Raw genomic sequence first — 22,834 nt, forward strand, 5'->3', positions numbered from 1 at the left:
AAGTTATATGGTTCCACATTTGACGGCAAATGTAAATGAACACAGCCTGTTTATTATTTCAAAGCAATTGAATTTTAATTTCGTCTTTTTTTATTTCTAATGCAAATTGCACATTACAATCCGGCGTATCTATCATCTTATAAATAATAATACAGTACACATGCATTACCCTCGAACTACTACGAACATTAGGGTCAGACTGCACGGGAACTAGAGGTGGTAAATGTATCGCTGAACCTGTCTTTGCAAGTGGCATCATCTATGCTACATGCTACAACACTATTACTTCACATCACTATGTACATCAGCATTCGCATAGGTGTGTTTTAAATTTTGTCGCTGCTGTTTGGCATGCCACATAGTACGTTACATGCATTTGCTACTTCGATGTGAAATTGGGCTAATACGGTCAGTAACGCAGTCGTTGTCGCCATTTGTGCTATCGATTCTTCCGTTTAAGATGTATCTAATATAACTGCCGTGCCCTGGCTGACAAAACGACGAAGAGAAAGGCGAAACAAGAAGAAATCATGGGTGCATGCTCTATAACTGGCGTTAGTAAAAAGCACTTATCGGGTGTGTTTGTTATCCTATTATACTTCATTTACTTTCTGTAGCGATGTGCCCCTTCCAATGTTTTGGATGCGCGCTCGCAAAATCGTAGGTAGGGAGAAAAAAGCTCATTATACTCTTGACTCTTGTTCATTAAACGTACTTTTTCATACAGTACCTGTCAAAAGTTTTGTTCAATCATGAATAGTAGTGCGAGTCGAAAACAAGCGTTAAAGCCTTTAATATGTCTTCAAATATAAATAAACATCTCGTTGATATTTTCAGTAGTAAATGGTACCAATAACAGCACATTTGAGCAATGCAATTGTAGTGAATAAAATGGTCAATTTTTCCGTGCAGTACTGTATGGATTATACGCTCCTCACCAATTAAGATTTTGGCCGAGAGTTGTCTCCTTCCTTTTCTGGCCTAGTGCTGTTCTTGTCTACTCTGCGCCGGTCAAACTGAAGGTCACATCGCTACAGAAAGTAAACGAAGTATATATTGGTGATTGACGATGAGCAGTACTCTACACCTACTCTTGTATGCTATAAAGTAAAACTTGCAACAGGGCAGGATGAGTTTAGTATGCGACTAACCTTCAGTTCTTATGTTGACCTACTCGCTATAAACAATTACTCGTGTGCGTGCTAACAATACGCTAAGGCACTGAGTGACGTATGCCCCTTGTGGCAAATCAAACGGGCCGATCATGCTCAGTATAGTTTTGTAAATATTCGGATAATACAGAATCGGATTAAATTGATATTAGAAATAATCATCCGAATATGTATTACCTACCAATATGACGTACTTTTATTTCCAATGGATACATGGAAACTATAAAGGGAAACGGAACGGCTCGGCTCGCCTCGGCAATCGAATTTATTGCTACTTTGCAACGTACTACCTATTTGCGAATACATTAATACATGGAAATCGTTTGGGTTAATTTATTATTCTTTTTGCAAAGCTAATTTGTCCTGATATCGCGTAAGACCAAAAGAAAAGAAAATTATAACTTCTTTGCATTTACATTAAAGTATTATGCGCAAATACTATCCCTAATTTCTGCGTTTACAGCTTGTATATCAATTAATAATTCAAATAATACTATATTGCATGGGGTGCTGCCGACGTTGGTTGTCCAAAATCTAAAAGGGAAGCCAAAAACTAGTATGCTACATATAGGACATGGTATTTACTCACTTAAACATATGATTTTTGCTTATACATCATGATGATCATACGCTCTTTGTGAAACGGCTCTTGTCGCTCATACGTTGAGCCCGTGCGTCAGCGTTTTGTCAGCGCGCGTCCGAGTCATTGTTTATAATGAGTAGCTTCATAAGAGAACTGATGGTTAGTTGCGTACAGTCTGATCTTGCCAGATCTGCACAACCACCGATACAAGCTATAAAGCTATAAAGTAGATACTGCAATATTAATTTGCACAACAGAAAATCAAAGATAAATATGGGTTGCATCCTGCGAATAATAAAATGAAGATCCAATATTACAAAAAAAATACAGGGATGTGTCATCTGTTGTAGTAAAGGACTTTGTTGAATTAACAGAAAAACTGGCAACAACTACTGACTTTCATAACGGTGACTGTTTCTTTACTTTAGCCAAATGTATTGTTCATTATTAAGGTGCTCGCACGTAGTTATGTAACAGTTGGGTGACTTTTTGTTCATGAGCTTCGGCGATATGCCCTTGACGGAACTATCACCCGGTTCGTATATGAACATGTAATCTCCATCGAGACCCCTTCGTCCCCCATGTCATCAAAAATAAGCAAAGCAAGACTCCCCGACTCCCCACCCCCATTTGCGTAGACAACGAAATACTGATAAACGAAATAAAAATGCAATTGTTGATCATTGCATCGTTGCAACAATGTTCTTTAGTATTGTACCTTTTTTTATTCCTAAAAATGACAATTGCACAGATAACAGATACATTAATATTCATCTTGCCGAATAAAGAAACTGCGTAATTGTCGCCCTACGTGCGTATAACAACGACAATAAATTTATTGTGACTGTAACAAAAGTCACTAGTGCGCACTAGACCTCGAGATCAACAAACGGTCCTGATCATACGCTCCATGTGAAATGGTTCTTGGTTGTAGAAATCTCTTCTTTATCGTAATCTTCTTCCTGTTCTTCATCTTGCCCGTCCAATGTTAAACTGATGAACGTACAGTTTCAATGATTTCATTACTAGTCAGGTTACTAAGAGTAACAACTTGATTGCCAATGTTAACATAGCGTCCCATTCCGCGACGTTTATTTCCGCTTGCGATATTGTAGCCAACTATACGAGTGGTACAGAACATTTACCGAACACAGCATGCAAAAAACATTTTTAATTGTATTTTTCTCCTCAATATCGCTCATTATTTTCTGTGCATTTTCTATAGGTATATGTAGTAGGTCTCGCATTGGGAACTACAAATTAAAGCGAATTAAAACGTTAGGTCGATGAAAATTTAAAAAAATCAATTCTCGAAATGTGAAGTCACGAACTATGAAGAAACCTTTTTAACATACACACCTGAGATTTGTCAGTAATGGATTTTCTGTAAATCATATTAAATTATAATTACCTGCGGGTGGAGTCTCACGAAAGTTAAATAGCAATTAAATGATAACCGCATTATCCCTTTACTTGAACTGTATACTTATATAAAATGTACTTTGTTTTTTATTTTCGATATGACTCCTCCAAAAAGTTGAAATTATGAAATGAATACCATTTAATCAAAACAGACATTCACAAAATTTACCGATAAATCTCTAATAATTATGTTTTTTTTTATAGTTTCCGACATCAACGATAATCCTCCCACATTCTTGGATTCTCCTTACCTAGCCTACGTTATGGAAAATGTCATACCACCGAATGGAGGTTATGTTATCACCGTGCATGCTTATGACGCGGATTCGCCACCATTCAATTCACTTGTTCGTTATTTCATTAAAGAAGGTGACACAGACATTTTCAAAATTAATGCTAGTACCGGTGAAATTTCACTTCAGAGATCTTTGGATAGGGAACTACAATCTGAATATACCCTTTCGCTAGTGGCGCTGGATACAGGTAAGATCACAAAGTTATTAAACACATCATTTTTTCTTTGTTAAATAATATCCTAACAAATATTATAAATGCGAATGTGACAATGTGAATTTGTTTGTTTATTACTACTTCACGCCTTAATTACTCAACTGATCGTCATGAAATTTTGTACACATATTGTCAAGGATACAGAAAAAGATATAAGGTATTTTTTATCTAGAAAGATTTCTTTTCGTCTCGATAAAGAAGTACAGTATTTACTGCCATTCTACGCAATGTGTACTTTTAACCTAGAAAATTAGAAAGTTTAGTTTTATCGTGATAATTTTAGTCGGGATTATTTATCAAATTATTGTATTTTCGACGATCTTTGACATGTATTTAGGACATCGACGCGAGCTTAGTCGCGGTTAAAAGCTTGTAACCTGTAAAAGAAAGATTGATAATCAAAAAATTTAAATTTCTGATTAATTCGTAAATGCGTTTATTTTTATTCTATTTACATTACGAGTGAATCGTTCAATCTTTGCAAATTTGTTACTCTTTTTAAAGTGTTTCAAACTAAACCAATTTGATTTCTTAAAGATAAACGAAAAATCAGATGTATTGGCTTACATCCCTTTACATGTTCATAAACTATTTGCTTAAAATGAAGAACAATATGTTTCAAAGCAAATTATAAGGTAAAAATATATATTCACAAAAAATTTGTACCTACATTATGTGAATTATGTCTGTAATCAGTGACGTATTTTAAAATTTAGCCCAGGTAAAAAATTTATTGTATTGATTATTTATTTTTATGGTAGAGGTGCAGTTTACGTTATTTTCCATAAATTGTTTTCGAGTATTGCAATGCGCTCAACAACACAATATAGTAAATTAATACCATAATATACTGTAAGTAATCTTTAACGAAACATTCCACCGACTTCATCCTTCTACTGATGCTAAAGGAAGATTCAAAATTCGCAACAACGCGAGAACGAACCTTCCGTATTTTTAGGTGGGAAGTTACAAGTATATTCATTATCATCATCATAAGGTCGTCAGTCCTAAGACTGGTTGGGCACGTACCTCCACTCTTTCCTATCCTGAGCTAAACTTCGCATTTCCCTAAAACTAGAACAACCCACTTCCTTAACTATTTGTGAACAGTAATCTAACCTAGGTTTACCTCTACCCCTCCTAACTCCTGTTTCTGCCTCTAATATGTCTCTGACTAGACCTTCATGCCTGAGAAGGTGTCCTACCAACCTATCTCGCCTATTTTTATTGACTTCCATAGAGTCCTCTGTTCTCCTATTATTTCTAATACCTCTTCATTTCTAACCTTTTCTACCCACGTTATTCTCATCATTCGCCTATAACACCACATTTCGAAGGCTTCTAACTTTTCCTTTTCCGCCGCGCCCACTGTCCATGATTCGCACCCGTACAACGCCGCGCACAAAACACATCTTTTTCGAATTTAATTGCCACGTCGCGTACATCATTTCTCAATATTTATAAGTATTCCACATTCTTAGATGTTATACGGCCCCTTCATCACATGTTTTTGGTTTATAATGTGCGACCAAACTAGCTCCATAAATTTCTCTAAAATATTATCGGAAAAGGTCCGTTTGCAGGACTAAACCGCCGATTGTGTACGAATGGAGTACTGAAACAGGACCGTATTTAGTACGAAAAGAACACGGATACAGCACCAATTTAAAGGGATACTAAAATTTGAAAATTAATAATTTCTAGTTAATATTACATTGTTTTAATAAAAAGTTAAGAAACTTTATTTTTATTTTTTAAACAATTACAAATTAATAATATTGTTATAACTATTATCACTATCCTCATTATTATGATTAATATTATTAAAGTGGCTATTGTTACTATTTTCATAATATAAACTATATAAAAATTTAAATATCTGATGGATAAATTGGTATTAATTAATCAATATTTTCATTTTTATATACGGTACGTTTCGGTGCTGTTTTAGATGATTTTGTATGTGATGCTGTTTTGGTGCTATTATAGTATGTTTTTTGCGAGACGCTGTTAGAGGGCTCTTTCGATTTTGTTAGGGTAGTATTTTGGCTATAATTTTAGAATTTAAATTTTCATCTTTCATTTGAAGGAACTATTTCGGTGGTATTTTAGGTCACTTCAGATGTTTGGAGGCGATTTGGTGGTGTTATAATTCTTTTTATTTTTACTCGGGTAGTAAGTGATACTGAGCAGATATCATAATCAATAATTAGAGATATATTCGGGACAAGAAACCAATTTCTGTACGATTTCTCTTTTGAAACGGGATCAGGCCCGTCGTATGCGACCGAGACCGAGAACTGCACAATTTGCATTATTTTCCCATTAGTGAAAGGTCCACTATAACTCTTACAATTTATTCAGTCCCGACTGAAATTAGTCGATGTTATTATTTCGAAATTTAGTAAACATTCCAATTTATTTGGCAGTCGGCTGCATTTAAACTGCCTCTAAAGTATCTGCATTAACTAAAACGAGAACATACTTTAAACAAATACAGAAAAAAATAAATGATATGATTCGCTTTGCATTAACTACACTCTTAATCTCGTTATACAAATAGGGGGAAATTTTATTATACAATGTGTCTCGTATTGTATGTGTACCTATAACATTTTTGATTGTTATCCTCCTTAAGCTGTGCTTTTTTTGGCCTTATATTATTTTTCAACGTATTATTCCAAATTAGCTTTCCTTTCCTTATTCGTTGTATATTTGCTCGTTTTATAAGAATTTTTTGAAAGTCTTGTATAAATCAAATTGACGAACCGCTTTTCATTGCCCACTTAGTTTTATTAAAAGTGTCCGAAGTCATTTATGATGTTTAGCATTTTGGTTCGTTCATTTGGAAGCGTGTAGGTATGCTGTAACCGAGGTCTTGCCGCGGTCACAAACGCCGATATGCAGCGCAGCGATCGCGTTCTTTATTTTCACTCTATCGCATTGCGACCTAATGCTGCGCTTCGTTAGTCCAGATGATTTATGCATCGTTTGTTCCGATGGCTTGTATGTCCAATGGACGGACGATCGTCGACTGTTTGTCCATTATGCTATCTCGAAAGGAATGTAAAGAAACATGAAAGGATTGTGCGATTTGGTGATTGCCGTCGTACGATGACGACGACATCTGTGAGACTAAAATCAACTTTATATTATGATCTCTTTCACTCTTTCGGTCCTTCATCTGTGTCTCTATAAATCTTTAGATTTTCACAAATACAACTTTTGTTTAACCAAACAAGTTCTTCCCCCCTATCAGTCACTGTGAGCTCGAAACTGTTAACACCATTGCTTCGAGTGGTCGAAATTCACTATTGAAGTGAAGTGAACAATTTGTTTAATCACTTTCTTTGTGTTAAAAATTGTTTGAAAAATTAAATTTAAAGAAATTATTGGTAAATAGGTATGCAACACGTCGTACACTTCAGCATAAGAAATTGCTAATACAAACTACGTAACAATACTTTGCCCTGTGCTGATAGCACTCATAATTTCTTATATATATTTTTTTAAACGGCTTGCTTTTTTGTCTTGCGTACTAAATTCAAATATTTTTAAACTTCATCTTTACTCCTTTTGATATAGCAGCTACAGAACTGTGGACCGTGGGTATCGTATTACAATTAATGGATTTATTTTATCTATGTATTTGCAGTTATCGATTACTTTTTTTTTACATTTATCGTACGTGCATTTATCTTATCATATCGTCTTTTACATTTACATAGCAGTTTATTGTTATGTATGAAAAATGTAAATTTGTATTTGTAGGTATACATATATAAATTAATATAGGTAAAGGCAAAACTCGAAGAGTTTTATTGTAAACCTGTCAGGGAGAATACGGTACCTTATCCTGGCTCTGAGTTATCCTTGCGGTTGTCATTTTGAATTACAAGAATTGTCACGAAGTACAGTTCTCACGGTTCTGATTACCATCTACATTACTGATTGTTACAAGCAGGACAAAGCGAGCGTTGATTGCGACAGTGTGCTCGAGACCACGTTTTGTCGTCAACTCTTGTTTCTGGTCTATTGGCCGCTCTGCGGACTGACCGCTAACGGGTACCTTCGTCCGCCAGAACTTGGATGAAAACAATTTCTGTTTGTTTACAATTAATACAATTGTTGTTAAAAACCACCTCTTTAGGTCTGTAACGTTCCATTTGAAATCAATTCAGCTGTTTCGAATATTAGCAGATACAAACGCAGAATTTCTTTAAAGGTTCTTTGTATCTTAACAGCATAATTACACATAATCGCATGGGCTTAAAAAAAAGCATTTTCGATATACAAACAGATGCTTGAATTTTATTTATATGTATACCTTGTTGTATAGGTAAAAAAGTCTGTGCAAAATTTGGAGAAATTTTGGGAGAATAGTTTAAAGTACATTTCGATTAATATGAATTAAAAGAAAATACAACGTGCAATTATACAACACGCTACTGAAATGATACTTCTTTAAACACACAAATATCGGTATGTTTCCGAAGCCGGTCCTGTGCGAGAATGGGCAACATAGGTGTCTAATACTGAATGTGAAAAAAGCCGAGCTACATAGATGGAGAATTTAAATTTTACATTATACATGCCGGAGTTGTCTGTAACGAACGTTGCATTGAAGCGCACTCACGGCTCAAGTGATCCCCACTAAGAGGCATCCGTTGCATGATTTTGTTACATAGCAACTCGCATGAAACGAACTTACCCTACCGTGCGTAAAGATGTTTCACTTCAACAAAGCAGTAAATTAATTGCATAGTAGAGGATAACTTACTTAGTCGCCAGTTTAATTAATTTCGATCCTTGTGAGAGTTGTATGAATTTCGAGGCGTGATTGGACAAAGTATGGAATTTTCAAGTGGATGTCTTAGAATATGATAAACACATATGTATGCAGGTGTAATATATTGGGCTGTGATTCACCTCTCCGTTGAACTTAATTTACATTGAGTAAATTTATAATAAAGAAGCATTGAAACTCATTACGTGTTTTAGTTGATTACATAAAAGAATAAGTGAAGTAAAATTAATATTTGAGAATATGTCTTTATACATAAATGTAGTGGTTATTTATGTTCATTATTTTAATAAAAATACTTTTTATTGTGGTTTATTCGATTCACTGATGTCGTAATTTCTATTTTTAATCTTTATTTTATATCCCATTTATATTCTTCTTTCTTCTATCAGGTCGTCATTAAAATATATTCATTAAATGTGCATAACAACCCTTTTACTATTGTGCAGTACAGTACAGAATTTATCAGCACGCTTCTATTTATAGCCCTGCTGTAATTATAAACAGTAGCAAAATGTTTTTAAATAAATAAATTAAATTAAATTAAATTTAAAATGATACTAAACTACACGATTACAACCGCCGTGAACTATTTTACTTTCTACGAACAATGTGCTACAAACATAATACAAATGTGAACTTAAATCTACCTCATTGTAGATGTAGAGATTGTAAATTCGGCTGATTTTATGGGTTTTTATTAATTATAGTGGTTAATTCGACAGGAAAGATTTTGTGGTCCTCAAAAATAAACTGTAACTTCAGCCGGTTTGCGCTAAAGTAAACGTAGAAAATAAAAGCATCTTGTAAGTGTCAAACGCGGATGATGATATTTCTTATAATATGCGTATACATGCAATCCCTTTGATATGGGGGGGGGGCGGTTGGTCTCTTAATTGGTAGATTTGCTGCTGTCAACGGAAAAATTAATATTTTAAGTTATCTGAAAGTAACTTCACATTAGTATTGCATAAGTTTTTAAAATGTATAAGCGAAATCTGTTCATTTTGTTAAAGATGGTTATATGCTAATATACACGTATGATAATTACATTACTAAAAGAAATTTCTACTTTCCTGTTTTACTGTGTATTATTTTTATTTCAATAATACTTAAAGCAAAATGTAAGTCTTCTCTCCAATGAACATATATTTGCGATTTGAAAGCGATAAGGAACGGTACGTCCAAACCCTCACCTACTCGGTAATCATAACATTAAAAACGTATACGTACTTTAAGTTCTTAAAAGGGCAGGCACTGCAAAACTAAGTTTCAATTTATGTCGTTTTCGCTCATCCTATTAGATTGTCGTGATGAACTGTAATTATTTACCTATTTAATTTTTACATATTTCGTTGATTCTATTTTATGGCTAAATTATTATGGGCATATTAAATAAAAGCACTTCATTAACCCCCCAAAACGTAATTTGGAATTTTAATTTTCAGTTTTTGGAGGTAAATATTAAAGAAAAAAAAGAAATGTTGAAGATGTTGTACAAGCTTTACGTGAATCTAGCACCACAACATTGAATACTGAATACCTTTGACATTTTAGGGGCTTTTCGACATTTTTGATATTCATTCCGGCTGTTTTATTGTGCCATTTCGGAATTTAAAAATTTCAACTCGAAAATAGAATAACATTTTTATCCGCCAACATTTTTTCGACTGATGATGATAATATTTCTCAGAATAAGTAATAAAAAATATAGTATACTTCAAAAAATATCATTAAAATTAATAGGTACTTTATCAAGAAAGTAAAAAAAATGGATGAAGGTATATCAACTCGAGAGTATGGGTAGGGAGTGAGATATAATGAGACAAAATATGAATATCATAGTGATACCTAATAAGTCATATCTCGTTTATATCGGTTCTCACCCGAACCACCACCCACGCATTCCTACGATTCTTGAAAGGAAGCTGAAGAGGGCCTTCCGCCCTACCTTCCGACATAGTCGGAAACACCCAAAAGTTTTTTTTTATTGGTTTCAGTGTTGCAAAAAAATATAGATTCAATTACTTTTTATGTGAAATACAGTGTTTTTGCATACTACTATATATGAATATGTATTCCTTCAGCAGTTTGCTGACTATTGTTTATTTCTAAAAATCATTAAAATTGTGTAATTTTGATTTAGCAACGTTGCTCAATGAACAATTTCAGTCTAAAAACATAGCAGAATTTGTCACAATCGATAATAACCTCAGGTGTTTTCATATACTAGAAGGAAAATATAAGGAAATTCATCAACTAGAAAACCAGAGAATCAATCGGCTGGATTTAAAGTCAAAAAGGAATATATAGTAACTTTTAATAGAAGCGGCAGTATTCTCACTTTATTATAGTTCACAGTGAACCATTACGGAATTGAACTTAGGTCAAATACCTTAACAAAAATGCTATTCATTTTTGTCAGCCGGCTATAATACAGATGCGAATCATGAGAATCGGGACAGCTCTTGAATTTTCTATGCCGACCGATAGCCGTTGCGATAAAAAAGCATGCACCGAGCTTCAGTTAGTACTATGATGCATACTATTCACCACCAATAAAGGAATTCACAATACTATACACTACATATTTGTGTGTGGATATTAGTAAATTGCAAATAAAACTAATGTTACTAATACTTTGTTTATTCTTTTTCAATAAAATGTCATGAATTTTCAATGTGGTTATGCTAAAGTTTCACATGTAGATAATAATATTTTGCATCATCTCTCCATGAATTGAATGATAATTAATTTCTATAGAATTTTTATCACTTTTCAACATTATATATTCCCCACATCCCACTGTTTCAATTTCTAGGTACTGGTGCGACAAGAATTTTAAACAGGAATAGGAATGTAGTTGAAATGCATTTAAACTTCGTTTGAGTTTTTCCAAATATAATTACATAGATCCATTACCAAATAAATTTAAAAACTTTAACTCCCATTGATAATGTTTTCTAGTTTAGCAATGAACGATTAATAAATAAAGAATTAACAGGTATATTATATATGCCATATCTACTTTTAATTTTTCTTTTGTCTTCTAGGATCTCCACCGTTAACTGGAACAGGATTAGTAAAAATAATAGTACAGGATGTTAATGATAACAGTCCTCAGTTCAAGAGACATATTTATCATGCAACAATAACAGAGAATAGTCCTGTTGGCACTTGGATAATAACTGCTATAGCTTCCGATAAGGACACAGGTCTAAACGCAAAAATTCGCTATTCGCTTCTTGGTAATAAAATGGACCGATTTAAAGTAGATCCTGACACTGGAGTAATAACTAGCGCTGCACTTTTGGATCGTGAAGAAACAGACGTGTATTATTTGACGCTAATGGCACAAGATTGTTCACCTACAGAACCCAAAGCTGAAGCAGTCAACTTAACAATTTCTATATTAGACGAAAATGACAATTCGCCGACATTTTCAAACTCAAAATATGAAATTCATATATCGGATAGTACAAGGAAGGGACAGTTTGTTTTCGGAGCAAAAGCTTTTGATAATGATATTGAGGCAAACAGCAAGATAACGTATTCATTATCTGGAAGACACGCTTATAATTTTGTGATTAATTCCCACACCGGAGTAATTAAAGCAAATCAAGATCTTCATAAAAGTTCTACGACCATATTCAATTTAGAAATAGAGGCACAAGATGGTGGTCAAATTCCCAAGAAAGCTAGCGTGGAATTAAAAATTTATTTAAGTCCTTCACATCTATTTCCCGTCTTCTCACAGCCCATTAACGCACAATTTACCTTGACCGAAAATGTAAAAGAAGGAAAAGTGATCACAAAATTCATAGCTGCAAGTCCCAAACCTGGCCCTGCGAATAATGTTAGGTACGCTATTGCTGGTGGGAATATTGGGGATGCATTAAGGATTGACAGAATCAGTGGAGAAGTTCAAGTAGCGGGAAAAGGATTGGATTACGAAACATCGCACCAATACGAAATATGGATTGAAGCAAAAGATTCTGATGTGCCGTCGTTAACAAGTTTTTTATCTCTAATAATTAATGTGACCGATGCCAACGATAATCCTCCAATTTTCCAAATGCCTCTTTATAATGCATCTGTTTTAGAAGAAGAAGCTCCCTATCAGTTGGTTGTAAAAGTAACAGCATCTGATGCCGATTCGGGAGAAAACGGAAAAATATATTACCGATTATCCGGCAACTCTGAAACTTCATTCGAAATGGACGAAGAAAGCGGAGAAATTTATACACGAGTTCGTTTAGACCGAGAAGAAACTGCAAGTTACGAATTAATAATAGAAGCAATAGACCACGGTTTTACACAGTTAACTGGTACAGCCACTGTTGTGATCAATGTTTTAGACAAAAATGACAATCCTCCGAGGTTTACCAGACTTTTTAGTGTGAACGTTACAGAAAACGCGGAAATTGGGACGTTTGTGATTCAAATAACTAGCACCGACCAAGACATTGGCGAAAATGCCAATGCAACGTACAGTTTTGCAGAAAATCCTGGTGGTAAGTTTACCATCGACCCTATTAGTGGAAACGTAACTGTCGTCGGAGCTCTGGATAGAGAGCAACAGGACGAATATTTACTAAAAGTTGTAGCATATGATGGGGCATGGAGACAAGAAACCCCATTAACAATTACAATACAAGACCAAAACGATAATGCGCCAGAATTTGAGCATTCGTACTACAGTTTTAATTTTCCGGAACTTCAAAGAGACGTAGTTACTGTAGGCCAAGTAACTGCAACAGATCGAGATAAACAAGGACCTAACTCTGTCATTAGTTATTCTCTCCAACAACCGTCAGACTTCTTCACTGTTGATCCTGCTTCGGGAGAAGTTTGTAGCAAACGAAGTCTTCGATATAAACACAGCCAACTAGAATCTTCACCAGAAAACACATATTCACTCACTGTTTTGGCTACAGATAATGGAAAACCTCCAATGTCTTCCGAATGCTTAGTTATTGTAAATATCGTCGACGCTAATAATAACGCACCTAAATTCGAACAAAGGGAATATCTCTCGCCCATACCGGAAGATACGATCGAAGGCAAAAGACTACTACAAGTAACAGCCGAAGATAAACTAGATGTTGGTGTTAACGCTGAGATAGAATATTCTGTAGTAGGTGGAAATGGATCTGATTTCTTTATCATAGACAAACTCACCGGATGGATAAGTCTTGCTAAGAAAGTTACGGGTGTTGGCATACTGTATGAGTTACGAATTTCGGCAACCGATAAAGGGGTACCGCCACAAAAAGACGAAGTGACAGTCACTTTAATAACATCAGGAGAAAATAAATTCAGTCCTATTTTTACTGCGCTTAGTTATCAAGTCATAGTCCCAGAAAATGAACCTTTGGGTTCGACCATTCTTGTCGTAAGTGCTTCAGATAATGACCAAGGACCGAACGGAATGATCAGGTACGAGATTTCTGGAGGAAACGAGCGAAAAGAATTTTCAATTGACTCTGTTTCTGGGGCTATAACGATCTCACAACCCCTCGATTACGATACAGTACAAGAATATCGTTTGAATATCACGGCACAAGATCTCGGCTTCAAGCCTCACAAAACTACAGCGACCCTTACTGTAACATTAACTGACATCAACGATAACCCTCCCACATTCAATCAAACACAATACGAAGCATTTATTGCAGAAAATTTACCTGCATCTAGTTTCGTATATCACGTACAAGCTACCGATATAGACTCCCCCAAAAATGCAATTATACGCTATTCCATTTCGGACGGTGCTGGATCTGAATATTTCTTGATTGATAAAAGCAACGGAATAATCACTAGCAAAATTAGTTTTGATTTTGAAGAGGATGACTTTTACAGCATCAAAATTATAGCGGCAAATCCAGATTCCACAATGTTCGGATCTACCGACATTCTAATCCATATAACAGGGGTAAATGAATATTATCCAAGATTCATACAGCCAGTCTTTCATTTCGACGTATCTGAATCCTCTGAGGTAGGAACTAGCATTGGTGTCATTCAAGCAACAGACCAAGATTCTGGCGAAGACGGAAAAGTCTATTACTTACTGGTTGGTTCAAGCAATGACAAAGGATTCACTATCAATTCCAATACAGGCGTTATATCAGTTTCTCGTAACCTCGACCGCGAAACTCAAAGCCGTATTGTACTAACAGTTCTCGCTAAAAATGCTGGAGGTATCAGAGGAAACGACACTGACGAAGCACAAGTTATTATATCTGTACAAGACGGTAACGATCCTCCTGAATTTTTACAAGACGTTTATGAAACCGAACTATCTGAAGGTGATCCGATTGGTACTAAAGTTGTAACAGTTAAAGCCATAGATAAAGACGTCAGACCACAGAATAATCAATTTAGTTATTCAATTCTCAGCGGAAATCCAGAGCAAACGTTTAAAATAGATCCTCAAACAGGAGAAATTGAAACACTACGAAAATTGGATAGAGAAACGATACCGCTATATACTTTGATAGTCGGAAGCATCGATACTGGTGTTCCTCCTCAAACGGGAACGGCAACAGTTAATATTCATTTAAATGACATAAACGATAATGGCCCAATCTTCAATCCGGAACAAATGATTGGCCAAGTATCAGAAAACGAACCCCCGAATACCAGCGTGATGATCTTATCAGCAAATGATCCTGACCTACCTCCAAATGGAGCTCCGTTCTCGTACAGAATCGTAGGGGGTAGGCATAAGGACTTCGTAAAAGTGGATAAACATTCTGGTCTAGTCGTGACAACGAGAAGCATTGACAGAGAACTTACACCGGTGCTTGATTTAGTGGTGGAAGTTGAGGACAGCGGAGTTCCGAAAATGAAATCCAAGCATAACATTAAAATTGAAATACTCGACGAAAACGATAGTCCATCGAGTTCAAGATCCGTCCATGTCCTCGTAAATGTATTTAACAATGAATTTCCAATTGGTAAAATAGCCGACGTACATCCAAACGATCCAGATATCGTAGGTGATTATAAATGTAAAATATTGCAAAGTTCACCAGCTTCAAATGTTCTTTCTATTAAATCGGGTTGTAAATTGTACGCTTCAAAAGCAACACCTGGTCACGGGTATTCCCTTTCGATATCCGGAAATGACGGAAGACACGCTGATGTCATCTCAACCGTTACTGTAGAATTCAAATACTTCGATAATAATACCGTCGAAAATTCTGTGACTATAAGAATTCAAAATTTAACCGCTCGACAGTTTCTAATAAACCATTATCGTGGATTATTAGAATTATTAAAGGGCAGTTTAAATGCCGAAGAATCTCTAATATTTTATGGTCTTCACGAAGATGAAAATGCTCTAGAAGCTATAATAGCAATTAAAGATTCTTCTTCATTCAGGACAAAATCTTACGTTATCGATAAGCTAGTTAAGAAACGAGAGGCAATTAAAAAGTTGTTACATGTTAATAACATTCAAATAGGATATTCCCCATGTGCCAAAAACTTATGCGAAAACGGAGGTATTTGTTCTGAAGACATAACAGTTAAACATAAAACCGAAACAGTGGATAGCCCAAGCCTGATTTTTACGTCTCCGTTAATTGTTAACGATCACAGTTGTCAGTGTATAGGGGGATTTTCCGGAGAGAACTGCGAAAAAAGACAAGATCCTTGTCTTCCGAATCCATGCAAAGCTGGAGGTCAATGTAGACGTCAAGGTTACAATTTTTACTGCGTATGTGCACGTTCTAGAGACGGGCGCTTCTGTGAATTCGAAAAGAACGATGCATGCTCCGAAAATCCATGCCAAAACGGAGGAACGTGTCAAGAAAGTCCAGATGGTTCCTTCTTCTGTCTTTGTCGTCCAGGTTATCGTGGAAACCAATGCGAAACGCTGACAGATTCTTGTAGACCGAATCCATGTTTACACGGCGGCCAGTGTGTCAGTTTCAAACCAGGCTACAAATGCATTTGCATCGACGGAAGGTACGGAAGGCATTGCGACAAATCTACTTACGGTTTTCAAGAACTTTCTTACATGACATTCCCACCACTGGATTCTGCAACAAACGATATTTCTTTCATCTTTGCCACTACAAAGCCAAACGCTCTTCTTGTGTACAACTACGGCATACAAACTGGAGGAAGAAGCGATTTCGTTGCAGTCGAACTAATCAATGGACGAGCAGTATTTTCGTTTGGAGGAGCAAGAACAGCGATAACTAGTGTTACTGTTAAAGGGAAAACTAATAGTTTAGCTGATGGTAACTGGCACAAATTGATCGCTACGAGGAATGGAAAGGTAGTATCTCTTAGCGTCGCTTCATGTACGGAAAATGGTAATGTTTGTGAAGAATGCGTACCAGGAGATGTTTCATGCTATGTGGACGACATTGGACCAACAGGGTAAGTACAGCAGCACACTTTAGAATATTAAATGTGATTACGTTTGTATTTTTATTTTACAGTACCCTTAACTTCAATAGCCACCCTCTTCTCATTGGTGGTCTAATGAGCGCTGATCCTGTTTTGGAGAGACCCGGTCAAATTCATTCGGACGATCTCGTCGGTTGCGTACACAGCATCTCAATCAACGGACGTCAATTAAATCTCAGTAATCCAATTCATTCGGAGGGAGTGGAACCAAAATGCTCCCACAAGAATTCCTGCAGCAATACCATCAATCCTTGTATGAATTTCGGTTCCTGTGTGGACCGTTGGTATACAGCAAGCTGCACTTGTGGAGGAACTGTTGTAGCTCCAAATTGTGGAAGTGCTCTTCGGTCCGTTTCGGTCAGCAATGGCGGATACATCGAATTCGTAATTTCAAAAAAACACAAACGTATGCAACTTCTCGATAATCTCTACAGTGGAACCGCAGGGTGGCATCATCATTACAGTATAATAAGAAAAAGACGATACGTGGTGACTAATGCAGAAACTTACGACGAAAACACTTCTTCCTTGCAATCACATCGAGGTGTAAGGTCGGCAGGATTGTTGAATACTAGTGCGATTTACCTAACATCGAAACGTGTTAGTTTTTTGTTTAGAACGATCGCAAAAACGGGAGTGCTATTTTTCGCTGCTAGTAATAAACATTATACATCGGTCGAGCTAATAAATGGGCAACTGATGTACATAAGTAAATTGTCCCATACAGTGAACGTAACTGAGCCACATAAAACCGTTAATGACGCCCAGTGGCATAATTTGACTTTAAACATTCAAAATGACGTGCTTCGAATTCTTATCGATGACGAAAAACTTGGGGATGACCTCGATTCAAATGGCGTACATGATTTTTTAGATCCTTATTTGACAACACTTACTTTAGGTGGAATAAAAAGTGGCAATTATCCTGATAATTCCCATCACAGTTCCAATATAGCAACGAATTCATTCGAGGGATGTTTCGCAAACTTCAGTGTCAATAACGAAATTCAACCTTTCAACGGTTCAGGAAGCATTTTCAATCAAGTTGTGTTGCGCGGAAAGATATCTGAACATTGCTACGGCCCTGTCGGTGTTGGGACGGTGCCAAATCCCGATCCTCTCAGTATCGGAATCACATTGGTCATTGTATTTTTCGTTGTACTCTTAATTGCAATATTAGTATCGTTTGTTGTTTTCCGTCTTCGTAAGCAAAGTAAAGAAAAAGGAAACACATCAGGAGGTGCATCACCGGTTCATAGCAAACAGAACGGAGGTAACAATGGGCTTATAAATACCAGCAACGATAACCTTCTAGGAAGACCACTCCACACGAATGAGACTTCCATGGCTTACCATTCGGAAAATGGAGACATAATCAGAGGAGTTGGTGGTCACCATATTGTAGGTCCCGAATTACTTTCGAAGAAATTCAAAGATCGGGAAATTATTCAAAATGAAATTCAACGTCCTCAAAGGCCAGACATTATTGAAAGAGAAGTAGTTAATAAAAATCCTCCCATGAGGGATGACCATCCACCGCTTCCTCCAACTTCAAATCATAATCACGATCACGGTCCCACTGATTTGAATTCGGAAATGCCCGAACATTACGATCTAGAAAACGCCAGTTCGATCGCACCTTCAGACATTGATATAGTGTACCATTATAAAGGATTCCGGGAAGCAGGAGGAGTTCGTAAATATAAAGCAACACCTCCACCTATCAGCAGTTACCATCACAAACATACATCTGTGCAGGGTCAGGCGCAGCACAGACATTCTCCCCATCACCCTACGGGATTTCCTCCCAGAGCTCCGCCAGTCACAAATCCCTCATCCCGACCACACCAAACAACACCACTAGCGCGTCTCAGTCCCAGCAGCGAAATGAGCGCTCAACAACCGAGAATTTTAACGTTACATGATATAAGCGGCAAGCCTTTGCAAAGTGCCCTTTTAGCAACTACCTCAAGTTCCGGCGGTGTCGGTAAAGACGTTCTCCATAGTAATAGTGAACGTAGTTTAAATAGTCCTGTGATGTCTCAATTAAGCGGACAAAGTTCGAGTAGTCATAAACCGGGCGCGCCACCCCAAGTCACTTCGTCATCCCCAGGTATGGGATTAACAGCAGAAGAGATCGAAAGATTAAATTTGCGACCGAGAACTTCCAGTTTGGTTTCTACTTTAGACGCGGTATCTAGTTCTAGTGAAGCACCTCGAACCGCTGGTGCCAATCATCTTTCTCACATGCGCCATTCTCCAGTGCCAGAAACCCACCACAGTTCTACATCTTCAGACGAGAGTGGAAACGATAGTTTCACATGCTCGGAAATAGAATACGATAATGCTAGTCTAGCAGGGGATAAATTTAAGTCGAACGAGCCTGATTCTCGAAGAAACAATTCTAGTTCTAATAGTAAAAATCCTGTGCCACCACCTTCCTATGATGGTTTCGATTCCTCTTACAGAGGCTCCATGAGCACATTGGTTGCTTCAGATGACGAATTAGGAGGACCATTATATAGACCTCCAACAGGTTCGCCTTCCACTACGGCTTTAAGTTGGGATTATTTGCTCAATTGGGGACCTAATTTTGAAAGCTTGGTGGGTGTATTTAAAGACATTGCTGAACTTCCCGACTCTGTTAGTGGAAGGGCGCCTTCATCCCTGAGGCTAACCAATGCTCCGAAACCTTCTGAAGAGTATGTATAGCGCAATACGACTGATTAGTGATAACGTAATTATTAATTAATTAACATTAAATAATGCCAATGACGTAAGAATCAGAACATTTGGTATTCGAATATATATACATATATATACAATTACATACTCGTACATTCATATATATGTATAAGTGTAGTTAAAAAAAATAGATAAGAATTTTCGCAAAAGAAAATAATCTTACGTCAATGGACTCCGTATTTGTACAATTTCAGCCTTGTATCAAGGAATGAAAACCTCTTGCCATATGTTTTTGTAATAATTCTGTACGATATACTTACAAAATGAAAAATGTTGCCTATTTTTTAAAAAATTTGTAAATATTTTTATACTGAAACTGATTCTAGAATACTAAAGATAGATACTAAAATCACAAAATTAAGATATTCTCTGGTAATGTGTACCACATACAATATAAAAAAATATTTAAAAAATTAAACAAATTATGAAATCCAAATTAATTTTATCAACTTATTGTCAGCTAAAAAATAAAGAAAAATACAATATAATTGTTTTTTCTTACTTACGTACAACTCGGCTAAAGTATCTGTAGCTACGATAGATGTATGCGCAGTGACAAAGTGGAAGGGATCTAACTAGAAGACATTCCGTTTAAAGTGTTGAGTAGTGGTCATCGTGTACAGCCTGTGTAAAATCTGAAATGATCAATTTCGCAGGCGGTATCAAAATAAGGTTTATTTGTTCCTCTATACTTGCTATCGCTCTCTTTTCCGCTTGTATGCATCACGCGGCTACAGATTCGTTGATCGAGTTGTACTATTTAAAAACAAAATATCCGCAGCTTAAATTAAACTCCAGTATAAGTAATACTTTTATCCTGCAAGTACTAAAATTTACTGTACTTGAAAGGTGTCGAAAACCACACTAGGAATTATGAATGAATGATGTTATGATCCATCCAGCTAATTCTAACCGTCTTTATGAGTTGTATACCGCTGGGCCGATTTCTGTTCGCAGTCATAGTGAAACTGCTTTTTTATTAGTATTCTTACTAATTTTGAATAGAGGTAAAAAGAAAAGAAAGTATGGAACAATTTCATTAATGGGGTTTTATGATTAAATATGGTAGTTGGGTCTCTAAAGACAATCAAACCACAATGTGTCCTAAAAAAGCACTCCTTTCAGTTTTCTCCAAATAATTCAAAAAAGAAGCAATTTTCGAGATTTGTAGAATATTATAATTTCAATGGAAATACTTTATTCAATTTTCTTTTTAATGTCGAATATAATTAAAGAACAAAGTAAAAAATTTCAAGTAAATCGCCGTTCTCTTTTTTTTTCATAAATCGTCTGTAACTTTTTGCCTAGGCAATTTAGGTGTATACAAATGTTTAGCAAAAAATGAGAAACAGCACCTTTTATTCTTTTTTGTTTAAAATATATCGCTGGAAAATCCAATTTTCTAAAAATAAAGTACTGTAAAAATTTTGAAAATTGCATCATTTGTGTTATTTAGAAAAAACTGAAAGGTGCCATTTTTAAGATTACTCAAAACACTCCCTTAGAAATGGGACCCTTTGTGGTTTTATTCCATTAACAACGTTTGACTAGGTGCTTCCATCATAATACTATAAATGACTAAAAAAAACAAAAGATCACCAATGTATTGAATTTCTTATACTTGAAAAAAATCGAGTTCAGCTGTTCATTTACGAGCTTGAACTATTTGAACTGAACTTTCAAGTCCACAAAAAAATAAAAACAAAAAAGAAATTACATCATTTATCGCAAATAATATGCAGTCTGTAAGATACAATACAGAACCTAACACGTAATTCTAAATTTGGATATTTATCATGTCGAAAGAAAGACAATTTCTACTAGTTTTATTACAAATCAATAAAGCATCGACATTGAGAATGGGCTGCGCATTCTTTTTCTACCATCTCGCTGTAAAGTGAATACAGACAGCAACTTGAGAAATAAAACGATAGTGCGGCCAGTAGATGTCTTTTTCGAGAATTTTGATTGGTCTATGTCATAGTTTTTCAAAAGTAATTGAACAAAGTAAAGAAAGAGGAAGAGACAAGTATTGGCGGCACGGTCGTTGTGTGTGTGAGTGGCCAATTTCATGAGGGTATTGTTCAGTCCATCGACGTTTACTAATGGACATGCCTTAGCGGCCAGAATTGTGGTACAACAAAAGAAAGAGATGGAACGAAGTTTCGGACAATATCCATCTCTCTCACGATAGTGCCTAAGCATCTCATGCAAGAGATAGCACTAGTCCGAAACCATACGCCATCTCCCTCACTTTTCGAGTCAAGAAATTATTACAACGACATACAGCTAAGGCACGTCCATTATATATGTCTATGATTCAGTCCAATATCCAATTCTCTATGTCTAAGGAATAAAGCAATAAAGTAAAAATTAGTAGAAGGTTTCTTAAACAAACGAGATTTTTTTTATTCTTATTAAATGGATTACTCTTAATGTACACAAGTTAGAAAAGTGGTCTAAGTTTCAAATCAAAGCTCTCAATATTATCTTTACAAGTAAGAAGCGCTTTTTTTTAATGCACTTTTCGTTTTTGTTTTATTTGAAAAAAACCTTAAAACTTATTAAATAAATTCTAGCCACACAGTAATGAGTTTGAACCTTCGGGCAAATAATAGTTTAAGGTGTTCTTAAGAAAAGTAGGAAGCCCAATTTTTTTAGATGTTAAACAAAAATATTTTGGTTTTCTTAGGGATCTGCATGACCCAGGAAACTAGGATAGGCAACCAATGTTGCTCCAATTAGGGTGATTTATTAGGTTCCATTAAGCAATAACTTTTGCTTTGTTATACCTGTGCATAGAAATAAAAGTACATATTGTGTGTATCTGTTCAACCTATTATATGGAGCATTCGTTCACAAACCGGACAGATTTCGACAAAAATTGACCGGCACTTTTTCAATTTGACTGAAGTTTTATTTACTTTTTATATCGAAAAAAAGAAAAAAATCGTGTTCGACGATATTTTAGGAAATAAAAGTGATCGAAAATTTGAGAATTTGGTTATTTTTGGTTTTTCAAAAATTCATAACTGCATCAGCTATATTTGAAGTAACTTTTTTTTTTCATTTTAAAACTAAAAAAAGTTACTAAATTGTTTCAATAAAAATTAATAAAATATTATTGTTATAAACAATTAAAATGTTTAAATCGGTTTTAAACAATTGCCC

General features: G+C 35.7%; 1 protein-coding gene across 1 annotated transcript in view; it reads left to right on the forward strand.

Annotated features, from left to right (window-relative positions):
• The window catches only part of LOC108742718 (cadherin-related tumor suppressor), a 59,101-nt gene extending 39,310 nt beyond the window's left edge, over nucleotides 1–19,791 (forward strand). The window contains exons 6-8 of the mRNA XM_025980143.1: nucleotides 3,382–3,660; nucleotides 11,545–16,888; nucleotides 16,951–19,791. Coding sequence (XP_025835928.1) covers nucleotides 3,382–3,660; nucleotides 11,545–16,888; nucleotides 16,951–19,630 — 8,303 coding nt within the window. The 3' untranslated portion in view covers nucleotides 19,631–19,791. The remainder of the gene's footprint in view (nucleotides 1–3,381; nucleotides 3,661–11,544; nucleotides 16,889–16,950) is intronic.
• The last annotated feature ends 3,043 nt before the right edge of the window (nucleotides 19,792–22,834 follow it).

This window comes from Agrilus planipennis, unplaced genomic scaffold, assembly GCF_000699045.2.
Source record: "Agrilus planipennis isolate EAB-ADULT unplaced genomic scaffold, Apla_2.0 scaffold399, whole genome shotgun sequence".
In the NCBI taxonomy this organism is placed as follows: domain Eukaryota; kingdom Metazoa; phylum Arthropoda; class Insecta; order Coleoptera; family Buprestidae; genus Agrilus; species Agrilus planipennis.